This window comes from Podarcis melisellensis (genome assembly GCF_964234715.1).
Source record: "Podarcis melisellensis genome assembly, chromosome: 2".
NCBI lineage: Eukaryota > Metazoa > Chordata > Lepidosauria > Squamata > Lacertidae > Podarcis > Podarcis melisellensis.
In genome coordinates, this window is record NC_138529.1 from 120,542,523 (window position 1) to 120,555,313 (window position 12,791).

Genomic DNA, 12,791 nt, shown 5'->3' on the forward strand with positions numbered 1-12,791 from the left:
CAAAATCTAGGGCTGTAAGGAAGCACGGTGTTGCATTCCACCCGCATACGTCGCACACAGCAATGTTTCCATTCCCCTGCAGTTCGTTTTCCACCAAAAGCTATTGTCCTCTGCAGAGAGATTATGTAACCTTAAGAAGAGCCCGCTGGGTCAGTCCAATGCATTTAGTCCAGTGTTCTCACATTGCTCAACCAAATAATAATAATAATAATAATAATAATAATAATAATAATAATAATAAATAATATATTATTTATACCCCGCCCATCTGGCTGGGCCTCCCCAGCCACTCTGGGCAGCTTCCATAGAAACCAAAAATACAGTAAAGTATCACACGTTAAAAACTTCCCTGAACAGGGCTGCCTTAAGATGTCTTCTGAATGTCAGGTAGTTGTTTATCGCTTTGACATCTGCTGGAAGGGCGTTCCACAGGGCGGGCGCCACTACCGAGAAGACCCTCTGCCTGGTTCCCTGTAGCTTTGCTTCTCGCAATGAGGGAACCGCCATAAGGCCCTCAGTGCTGGACCTCAGTGTCCGGGCAGAACGATGGGGGTGGAGACGCTCCTTCAGGCCTACAGGGCCGAGGCCGTTTAGGGCTTTAAGGGTCAGCACCAACACTTTGAATTGTGCTCGGAAACGTACTGGGAGCCAATGTAGGTCTTTCCAGACCAGTGTTATATGGTCTCGGCCTGTGGGAAGCCTGCAAACAGGATCCGAGCGCAAGAACCCTTTCCCCCCTCCTTTGGTTTTCAGCGACTGGTATTCAGAAGCATCACGGCCTCCAACTGGGGAGGCTAACCATTACCATCATGGCTCGTAGCCACTGATAGCCTTTCCCCCTAATTTGTCTGATCTCTGAGCCATCCACATTTGTGGCCATCACTCCCTCCTGTGGAAGTGAGTTTCAGTGTTGAACTAGATAAAAGGTAAAGGACCCTTGGATGGTTAAGTCCAGTCAAAGGTGATTATGGGGTTGTGGCGCTCATCTTGCTTTCAGGCCGAGGGAGCTGGCGTTTGTCCACAGAAAGCTTTCCAGGTCATGTGGCCAGCAGGACTAAACCACTTCTGGCACAATGAGATGGAGCCCAGAGCACATGGAAATGCCGTTTTCCTTCCCACCGGACTGGTACCTATTTATCTGCTTGCACTGGCGTGCTTTCGAACTGCTAGGTGGGCAGGAGCTGGGACACAGCAACGGGAGCTCACCCCGTCGCGGGGATTCAAACCGCCGACCTTCTGATCGGCAAGCCCAAGAGGCTCTGTGGTTTAGACCACAGCGCCACCTGCATCCTTACAGTTGAACTAGGCACCATGTGAATAACTGCTTTTTGAATCCGCCCTGAATCTTTCAACATTCAGTTTCACTGGCCCATGAGTTCTAATGTCATGAGAGTACTGTGTCCAGTTCTGGGCACCACAATTTAAGGAGATGTCAACAAGCTGGAGCAAGTATAGAGGAGGGCAACCAAGATGATCAAGGGTCTAGAAACAGGTAGGTAGCCATGTTGGTCTAAAGCAGTCGATATATATATATATATATATATGCAGGTTTTGGTGTCCTCGGGTGTCTTCCCGTGTAAAAGTTGGGGTGTCTAGGCGACGTTTCGACGAGGTCTCACTCGTCATCTTCAGGCTGGTGCTTTCGGCTTCTTGTTACTGGAACAGAGCAGGATCTCAGTGTTTGAGTTCCTATAAATACTGTTGAGGGGGTGTGGTGTATAGCCTCCAATGTTCTGGGCAGAGAGGAAGTTCCCAGGCTAGTGTGCCTTTTCTTCTTTTGTTCCTTAATTACTTGAGGGATATCTTGAGTGATTTCTTGAGTGATATCCTGAGTACCACTTAGGTGGGTCATTAGGTGTGGATTAGTTGCTAAAGTCTTTGTGTCTTGACCTCTTGAACTTTGTGAAGAGTTTTTCTGAGAAGATGGCTGTACTGCACTTAGTTGTGCTCTGGCTTGGCTTCGTGTATAGGGGCGAGCTGTGGTTTTGTGGCCTGTGTCAGCCAGATCTGTGTAGGGATTGCAGGGGGGTGCAGCATCCGGAGGTGCCACCATGGTTTGGCTACTGGATGGTGTCTGTAGAGCACAACTAAGTGCAGTACAGCCATCTTCTCAGAAAAACTCTTCACAAAGTTCAAGAGGTCAAGACACAAAGACTTTAGCAACTAATCCACACCTAATGACCCACCTAAGTGGTACTCAGGATATCACTCAAGAAATCACTCAAGATATCCCTCAAGTAATTAAGGAACAAAAGAAGAAAAGGCACACTAGCCTGGGAACTTCCTCTCTGCCCAGAACATTGGAGGCTATACACCACACCCCCTCAACAGTATTTATAGGAACTCAAACACTGAGATCCTGCTCTGTTCCAGTAACAAGAAGCCGAAAGCACCAGCCTGAAGATGACGAGTGAGACCTCGTCGAAACGTCGCCTAGACACCCCAACTTTTACACGGGAAGACACCCGAGGACACCAAAACCTGCATTCCTGTACCCGTGAAAATCTACGAAAGCATATACCCGTGTAAAAGTTGGGGTGTCTAGGCGACGTTTCGACCAGAGAAAAAATCATCCAGATGCCCCAAACTCTACGGCCTCCCCAAGATACACAAAGAAGGAACACCACTCAGACCAATAGTCAGCTCCATAGGCTCACCTCTACAAAATCTCGCTAAATTTCTCGCCAAGCAACTTCAGCCCTATGCAGAATCCATCTCTTCACACGTTCCAAACTCCTTCCAGTTCATAGAAACAATAAAGAAGCAAAACCTACATCCTAATGACCTACTTGTGAGCTTCGATGTTGTATCTCTCTTCACACAAGTGCCCATTAATGAAGCCTTGACAGCCATTCAAAACAAATACAATCCCCCCGAATACATCTTGGACCTGACCAACCACTGCCTAACCAACACGTACTTCATCCACAATGGACAAAGATACAAACAGATAGAAGGAGCACCTATGGGATCACCCCTCTCACCGGTCATCGCAAACCTGTACATGGAACACTTTGAAACCAATGCTTTAGACAAGTCAGAACACAAACCCAAACTTTGGCTCAGATATGCTGACGACACCTTTGTAATTTGGCCACACGGGAAGGAAAAACTGGATAGCTTCCTCACACATCTCAACAGCCTACACCCCAAAATACAATTCACTATGGAAATAGAAGCCAACAACCAACTTCCCTTCCTTGACGTCCTAATCTACAAAAAACCTGATGGCTCCCTAGGACACACTATCTACCGGAAAAAAACACACACCAACCGCTACTTACATGCACAATCACACCACCACCCTGCACAAATAAACTCCGTAGCCAAGACTCTCATCTCCAGAACCAAACGCCTGGCTGACAAAGACCACTTGACAACTGAGTTACAGAATCTCTCAAATGTGTTAATTGCCAATGGATACCAGCAAAACAGGGTTACGAAGCTAATCCAAAAAGAAACACCCCCCAAAAACCAAGACACAGAAGAAAACAATGGCATGGCCCTCCTTCCTTATATCAAGGGCACTACAGATAAAATTAGCAAAATCCTCCATAAACACAATATCAAAACAGCCTTTTGCACCAACCAAAAAATAGCCAATATCCTCAGAAACCCCAAGGATAAAATCCAGTTGGAAAACCAAGGGGTCTACGAAATACCCTGCAAAGTCTGCCCAGCCACGTACATTGGACAAACAAACAGACGAATAAATGCACGTATCGCAGAACACAAGAATGCCGTCAAAAAAGAAGAAAAAACTTCCTCTCTTTTCCAACACATGAAAGAAACAGGACACGAAATTAATTTTGCAGATTCCAAATTGCTCTTTAACATGGAACATCACCACAAGAGAATAATCATGGAAGCCATCGAGATAGAGAAACACCCTCACAACATGAACAAGCGTGACGACACATCCCGCTTGCCAGACATCTGGAAATTAGCCCTCCCCACAAAAACTGACACCAGATCCAGAGGCACACAGAACGCTATCACCAATCAACCACACCAGACCCAAACCCAGACCCTCTCCACAGATAAATTACAGACACCATCCAGTAGCCAAACCATGGTGGCACCTCCGGATGCTGCACCCCCCTGCAATCCCTACACAGATCTGGCTGACACAGGCCACAAAACCACAGCTCGCCCCTATACACGAAGCCAAGCCAGAGCACAACTAAGTGCAGTACAGCCATCTTCTCAGAAAAACTCTTCACAAAGTTCAAGAGGTCAAGACACAAAGACTTTAGCAACTAATCCACACCTAATGACCCACCTAAGTGGTACTCAGGATATCACTCAAGAAATCACTCAAGATATCCCTCAAGTAATTAAGGAACAAAAGAAGAAAAGGCACACTAGCCTGGGAACTTCCTCTCTGCCCAGAACATTGGAGGCTATACACCACACCCCCTCAACAGTATTTATAGGAACTCAAACACTGAGATCCTGCTCTGTTCCAGTAACAAGAAGCCGAAAGCACCAGCCTGAAGATGACGAGTGAGACCTCGTCGAAACGTCGCCTAGACACCCCAACTTTTACACGGGAAGACACCCGAGGACACCAAAACCTGCATTCCTGTACCCGTGAAAATCTACGAAAGCATATATATATACACACACACACACACACACACACACGCGCACACACACACACACACACACACACACACCAGGTTTACCATACCCATTGAGTCAGTCACCCATCTCCTACTACCCTCCTGAGAAAAGCCCCTCCCCACCCTCCCACTATATATAAGGGTCTGGTGACTTCTGTTTCAGCGTATCTGAAGAAGTGTGCATACACATGAAAGCTTATACCAAGAACAAACAGAACCGTTGAAGGAGCTGGGCATGTTTAGCCTGGAAAAGAGGCTGAGGAGCCCTTCAAATATTTCAAGGGCTGTCACATGAATGAGGGAACAAGCTTGTTTTCTCCTGCTCTGGAGCGGAGACAGTAAGAGTTGTTTGGCAGTGGAACGGACTCCCATGAGAGGTGGTGGACTCTTCTTCCTTGGAGGTTTTTAAGCAAGGTTTAGGTAAAGGTAAAGGGACCCCTGACCATTAGGTCCAGTCATGGACAACTGGGGTTGCAGTGCTCATCTTGCTCTTTAGGCCAAGGGAGCCGGCATTTGTCCGCAGACAGCTTCCAGGTCATGTGGCCAGCATGACAAAGCTGCTTCTGGCGAACCAGAGCAGTGCACGGAAACGCCGTTTACCTTCCCGACAGAGTGGTACCTATTTATCTACTTGCACTCTGACGTGCTTTCGAACTGCTATGCTGGCAGAAGCAGGGACCGAGCAACAGGAGCTCACCCTGTCGCAGGGATTCAAACCGCACACCCTTACAACTCTGCAATTTTTTGATTCTATGAGAGAGGGAGAAAAATGTTTCTCTATCCCCCTGTATCCTTCCAGACCACCCAGCAGTGGGCAGAGGAAGATGTTCAGCTCCTGAAGGGTTAATCCAGACTAGGTAGAGACTCTCCTGGTCAGGTATTCGGGAACAGAGACACATATGCTATTTGGGAAGGCATAACGCTCTAGAGAAGGGTTCATACTGTCTCATTTTCTCATTTTGCAGGACTTTGGCTTGAAAGATTTTACCAGCACTGAGATAAAGAAGCCTAACCTTTGCAGAGAAGATATATCAGTATATGCCAGTAAGAACCTGGTGGCAATGTTGGTGGCAATTGTGGGAGTAGGGGTGGGATTTCCTCCAGTTAGCCTTCGTTCCATCTTCATGTTGTTTAGTTGTTTAGTCGTGTCTGACTCTTCGTGACCCCCTGGACCAGAGCACACCAGGCACTCCTGTCTTCCACTGCCTCCCGCAGTTTGGTCAGACTCATGTTAGTAGCTTCGAGAGCACTGTCCAACCATCTCGTCATCTGTTGTCCCCTTCTCCTTGTGCCCTCCATCTTCCCCAACATCAGGGTCTTTTCCAGGGAGTCTTCTCTTCTCATGAGGCGGCCAAAGTATTGGAGCCTCAGCTTCACGATCTGTCCTTCCAGTGAGCACTCAGGGCTGATTTCCTTAAGGATGGATACGTTTGATCTTCCATCTTCATAATGCCCTCAAAATCACAAGATTTATAAGCTCTGCAAATTTAAGAGGAACGATAACAGCTTAAGAAGAGCCAATGGCAAATCTTCTCTAGTATCCTGTTCTCACATTGGCTGAAGGGTTGCTTGTGGGAAACTAGCAAATGTACATCCAGCTGTTAGAATTCAGGCTCGGTCAGAGGTATGTGCCTATCTGTCCAGGCACCGGCTGAATTCCTTTGACCTCCCTCCGGCGACTCCCGGCAGGATAAACACACGAGGTCCGTTCCGGCGATTTTCCTCAGGCTGTGAGAAAAACACACCAACTGCTTCTCCTCCTCCCTGCTCCCTTCATGTCCCCAGGGAGGGGAATCAGACACAGACAGAAATGTAACTACATACTTTTATTCCTATCTTTAGCAGTCATACAGTAAAAGATGTCTGCTCTCTTGAACAAACAGAGAGAAACTCCAAACTCCACCCATGTACATCCTGTACAGGTCATATGACACACTCTGAGCTAACATCCGGTGCTCAGTACAGAATGGACTGCCCCTTTGTGTCCATGGCAACAGTCACACACTTCCTGTTTGGCTTTGCAGCCACAAGCAGCAGACTTGGCTGCTTTAGCCTTTGCTTGCTGCAGCATTGCTGCTTTAGAATAACACCAGCTACCCTCTACGTCCCTAAGGGCCTTGACTAAAACTTTTGCTGAGTGCCTAATTCTGCAGCCCTATATATTTTTTTAAAATATTAAGATACTTGGCAGAAGGGTTTTCAGGAAGAGTTTCACTTGCCTCATCCCTGCTGGCATTTGCATGCTGTAAATAGTTTACAGTGGAACCTCGGTTCCTGAATGAAATCCATTCCAGAAGCCCGTTCAGCTTGCGAAATGTTCGAAAACCGAGGCATGGCTTCCCATTGGTTGCAAGAGCTTCTTGCACTCCGCAGAAGTTGTGTCGCACGTTCAAGTTCTGAAAACATTTGAAAAGGGAAGCATTTACTTCTGGGTTTTCAGCATTCGGGAACCAAAACATACAAGAACAGAGGCATTTGGGAACTGAGGTTCCAATGTACCAGTATTTGCCCAAAGGTAGATTCAGAGTGTATTTTGTTCTATTGCGCACTTATGAATTTGCCACCGTTATCGTTATGGTAAAATATCGTGCTATTTAAATGGCATAGATTAATTAGTCACTCAGCAGCAATAGAACATGGTTACAGTGGTACCTCGGGTTACATACGCTTCAGGTTACACACTCCACTAAGCCAGAAATAGTGCTTCAGGTTAAGAACTTTGCTTCAGGATAAGAACAGAAATTGGATTCTGGCAGCGCGGCGGCAGCAGGAGGCCCCATTAGCTAAAGTGGTGCTTCAGGTGAAGAACAGTTTCAGGTTAAGTACAGACCTCCGGAACGAATTAAGTACTTAACCTGAGGTACCACTGTATAGGCCTTGGAGGACACATGGTGATTTGCAGAATTCTACCTTTTGTTTTAAAAAGTGAAATGGCTTAAAAGTTAAATGGAACCAAATAGAAATTGGGCGCTTCAATGCAGTTTGGGGGTTAGATTGTAAACACAGAAACATACACACAAGACAGCTGTGTATGAAACAAAATGTATGGCACACACATACATACACAAAGAGAGAGAGATAGAGAGTACAAAGAAAAACAAAATGAAATTTAATAATAATAATAATAATAATAATAATAATAATAATAATAATAATTTATTATTTATACCCCGCCCATCTGGCTGGGCCTCCCCAGCCACTCTGGGCGGCTTCCATAAAAACCAGAAATACAGTAAAATATCACACGTTAAAAACTTCCCTGAACAGGGCTGCCTTAAGATGTCTTCTGAATGTCAGGTAGTTGTTTATCGCTTTGACATCTGCTAGAAGGGCGTTCCACAGGGCGGGCGCCACTACCGAGAAGGCCCTCTGCCTGGTTCCCTGTAGCTTTGCTTCTCGCAATGAGGGAACCGCCAGAAGGCCCTTGGCGCTGGACCTCAGCGTCCGGGCAGAATGATGGGGGTGGAGACGCTCCTTCAGGTATACTGGACCGAGGCCGTTTAGGGCTTTAAAGGTCAGCACCAACACTTTGAATTGTGCTCGGAAACATACTGGGAGCCAATGTAGGTCTTTCAAGACCGGTGTTATATGGTCTCGGCGGCCGCTCCCAGTCACCAGTCTAGCTGCCACATTCTGGATTAGTTGTAGTTTCCGAGACACCTTCAAAGGTAGCCCCACGTAGATCGCATTGCAGTAGTCCAAGCGGGAGATAACCAGAGCATGTACCACTCTGGCGAGACAATCTGCAGGCAGATAGGGTCTCAGCCTACGTACCAGATGGAGCTGGTAAACAGCTGCCCTGGATTTGATCTGTGCTTCCATGGACAGCTGTGAGTCCAAAATTAGTTGGCATCTGTCTCAAGAGATAATGTAAGAGTGCGGCCTTAGGGGTAAAGTCAAACCGTTGGTGAGTTAGAGCACTTGCTGTGGCTGTATGGGAGAGACATGTTTAGTTGCAGCTGGAGTAGAGGAAGGTCTCGGTTTTGATGTTACAGATTCACTGTGGTGTTACTTATCTCTGCTCTCCTCCCAGTGGTCATTTCTCCTCTGGTCACCACTGTGGAAATAAAGTACATAATTTAGGGCAATATCCAACAGTCCCACTCAGAGTGTACCTACTGAAATCAAGAGGGCTTTCTGTTCATTGAGGCCGAATAACAATGGCCATCATCTATGCTCTGTCTTCCTTCAAGCTGCTGACCTACAGGTTCAAACTCTGGGTAGACGGCTAGGACCTCCAGGCATTCCTGCACAAGAAGCTGCAATAGCAGGAAGACAGCAGGAGACTGTTAGGAGCTACTTTCCCGAGACGTGGCTCTGGAACACGTGGATAGTGAAGTAAGTAGTGGTTTTCAGACTTTGTGGGGTTCGCATATTGCAGATATTAATTGTTAAGTTGTGGGCGAACATAGCAGACGACACAGCGATTTCTCCAGAGCAGCTCTTTATTTGTAAGCTGGACAGAACTGAACAGCAAACAGCTCAGCTGGCCTGCTTTTATAGGCAGCTGGCTGTCAACATTGTAGCAACAACAACCCAGGGTTTCCCGCCTAAAATAACTGACGTGGACCTGAGTGAAAACTATCTACAGTATCCCCCTGATGGCCCAGGGTGAGAACTTCAGTACATAACATTAATATTATGCAGTTTGAAGCGAGTGGATGCATAAAAACGGGCTCCTGTGGAAATGAAGCACTGTTTAACGAAAGCTTTGCTTGCGGAACTTTCTTCAAAACAAAACAAAAACATCCAAACCACTCCATAAGACATATGCCAGGCCAAGGCATAGGCTCAGCATCTTACAAGATGTCAAACAATTTCAACAGACCTAGAAACAGAGGTCTGTCTCTCCCCACAACCTGCATCCTGCCTGGGGCTGTTTATCTGGAAAGCTTCATCTACATCCTCACTCTCACAGAGCCCAGGAACAAAGGACTCCAGCCATCACCCTTCCAAGATGGCGAAGTTGCAATTCAATTCAATACCTCTCATGTGATCTAAGGTTAAACACTCATATGTTAGATTGCAGAAAACAACATTCCATTATCAACTCAGTTAAGGCTCAGAGTCCCTTAGAGTATGGCAGAGGAATTTTCCAGCATTAAACCCTTTCACCATTACACATAAGCATTCCTATTTCGGTGTCAATTAAAACCATTATAATCAATAGGGCAGTGGTGGTGCTGGGGGAGTCCGTAGCGAAAACCCCTTGAAAGAAATGCTGAGAACCTGTGGCCCTCCAGGTGTTACTGCCATACAACCTCCATTATACCTGCTCACAGGCCATCCAGCCCGGGGCTGATGGGAGTTGGAGCCCAACAACAATGGGAAGGCCACACAGCCCCCACCCCACAAAATCTCTGCCCTATTACGAGCCATAACCCTAGGGAGAATTAGGCAAATTAATGAAGGACAAGGATAGCACCTTGAATACTTGGAAGTGGTGTGCATTTTACAGGATTTCCCTGGTGATGGGAAATGAAGGGAGCTATGAAAATGTTCCTCACCCTGCACGGCCATCTTCAGAAATCTAAAGGCCTGTCACATTGAAGATGGATCAAACATTGCTGGGGCTTTGTCAACAGGATCGGGAGGCCAGCTGGCAAGCCCCAGCTCAGCAGACTCCTTCCATCGACCTCTGCTCTGACGTAAATCAGCGACCCGGGCTTCAGAACCAGGGCACACTATCAGCAGATAGAACTGCGCACACAGAATAGGCTTGAGGCTTGTGAAGTCATACTACAAACTACAGATTTATTAATCATAAATCAGGACAAAGAAACATGTCGTCTCTCATGCCGTCTCAGAGAGAACGGGAAAAAGCAAAAGCTATACACAAACGGAAGTTCCCAGCATACTGTGCTGGAATGTAAACAGACATGTGACATGCAACAATTCCACATGTCTGTTCCTTAAGGTGGGGTGGAATTCTCAGCAGGCTTGTACTAGATGACCCTTGGGGTCCCTTCCAACTATGATTCTATGAAACTTGTTTTCTCCTGCTCCAGAAGGCAGGGCCCAAATCAATGGATTCAAGTTAAAGGAGATTCTGACTAAACATTATGGTGGTCAGAGCTGTTTGGTATGGACTCCCTCAGAAGGTGGTGGACTCTCCTTCCCTGGAGACTTTTAAGCAGAGCTTGGATGGCCACCTGTCAGCGATTTGTTAGCTGGGATTTGTTCAGTGGACTAGATGAGGCTTGGGGTCCTATCGATGGTATCAAACACCGAGTAAATTGGAAAAAACGTACAAAACTAAATCAAATGTTGGAAATGTGAAGAGAAAGAAGGTTATTTTTATCATATGTGTGGTGCCAGTGTGATGTAGTGGTTAAGAATGGTAGACTTGTGATCTGGTGAACCGGGTTCACTTCCCCGCTCCTCCACATGCAGCTGCTGGGTGACCTTGGGCCAGTCACACTCCTCTGAAGTCTCTCAGCCCCACTCACCTCACAGAGTGTTTGTTGTGGGGGAGGAAGGGAAAGGAGAATGTGAGCCGCTTTGAGACTCTTTCGGGTAGTGATAAAGCGGGATATCAAATCCAAACTCATGTGGTAACCTTACTTACCTTGTGGTAAGGTTAAGGCTTACTGGGAAATGATATACAATGAAATGAAAAGGATGTTTAAAATAATGTTTGTTAAAAAAACACCAGAAGCCTTTCTGTTGGGAATTATAGAGACAGAACTACTTAAATTGTACAGAAATTTATTCATGTATACGACTACAGCGGCAAGAATGTTACTTGCCCCCAAATGGAAAGAAGCAGAAGTCCCAGCAAAGGAAGAATGGATATGAAACTGTATGGAATATGCAAAAAAGGCAAAACTTACCGGAAGAATAAGAAATCAAGATAGCAAACTTTTAATAAACGAATGGAAATGGTTTATTGAACATTTACAGGCAAATTGTAAACAGATAAAAACACTGGCAGGGTTATTGTAATAACCTGCAGTTACGGAACATAAGAGTAAGAGGAATAAATAAGTTAAGTTAATTTGGATATGCAGAAGATATTAAAAACAAAGTAAAGGAACCGCAGAAAGAGGGGGAAGGAAGTCAAGTTTTAAAATGTCAAAATGACTGTAAAATCAATGGAATGTGTATATCTGAAAAGATATGTATATGTATATGTACAAGGGTTTTATATATATGTATATATATATACATATACATATATAAAAAACCCTTGGGGCACCTTCAAACTCTATGATTCTTTGATTCCTGTTCTTCTCTGTCCCTCAGCGGCGAGTCCCAAGGCGAGATTGACATCCCCGTGACCATTCCTGACACCATCACCGAGTGGAAGGCTGGAGCTTTCTGCTTGTCCCCGGATGTGGGCTTTGGGCTGGCCCAGGCTGCCTCCCTCAAGGCCTTCCAGCCATTCTTCCTGGATCTGACCTTGCCCTACTCTGTGGTGCGGGGCGAAGCGTTCACCCTGAAGGCCACTGTCTTCACCTACATGCAGCGCTGCATCAGGGTGAGGAATGCCCTAGCTTGGCTCCCGATTCCCGAAAACTCCTCGCCCTCTTTTCCTTGGCGTAGAATTTGGATCGCCTAAGCACAGAATCATATTTCTGCCAGCACCCCAGTCTCTTGAGCGGCGAGAGACTTTTGTTTCCTCCCTGCTAACACCTTTCTGTTCACGGACAGGTCAGTATCTCGCTGGCTCCCTCTGCTGAGTTTGTGGCTTCCCCTGTGGAGAAGGAGGAGGAATCTTACTGCCTGTGTGCCAACGAAAGGAAAACGGTCTCTTGGACGGTAACTCCCAAATCTCTGGGTAAGCAGCAATACTAGGAACTGGGTAATCACCACTGCCTGAAAGCGAGATGAGCGCCGCAACCACATAGTTGCCTTTGACTGGACTTAACTGTCCAGGGGTCCTTGACCAAACTCTTAGATCAGGGGTATGTATAAATGCAAGGAGTCCTGATTCCTCCTACAGAGTTATCTCCCTTAGACTGCAGTGAAAGTGTGTGTGTGTGTGTGTGTGTGTGTGTGTGCGCACTTCCGGCATGTAAATACAATATTTTTTCAGATTAAATATTTACAGTCAGATATCCAACATACATACAACATAGAAACAAGATACCACAGAATCTCCCGGACTTCCCTCCTTCCCTTTGTCGGTTCTTCTGTTAATCATTTCCTCCTGCATCTTTTATG

The 12,791-nt window shown here is 46.3% G+C and overlaps 1 protein-coding gene across 2 annotated transcripts in view; it reads left to right on the forward strand.

Annotated features, from left to right (window-relative positions):
- LOC309364331 (alpha-2-macroglobulin-like) overlaps positions 1-12,791 on the forward strand; it is a 68,467-nt gene that overhangs the window by 32,215 nt on the left and 23,461 nt on the right. For both annotated transcript variants that reach the window (XM_081901333.1, XM_081901332.1), the window contains exons 17-20: positions 5,591-5,669; positions 8,819-8,963; positions 11,871-12,105; positions 12,279-12,405. In XM_081901333.1, the coding sequence (XP_081757459.1) occupies positions 5,591-5,669; positions 8,819-8,963; positions 11,871-12,105; positions 12,279-12,405 (586 nt within the window). The remainder of the gene's footprint in view (positions 1-5,590; positions 5,670-8,818; positions 8,964-11,870; positions 12,106-12,278; positions 12,406-12,791) is intronic.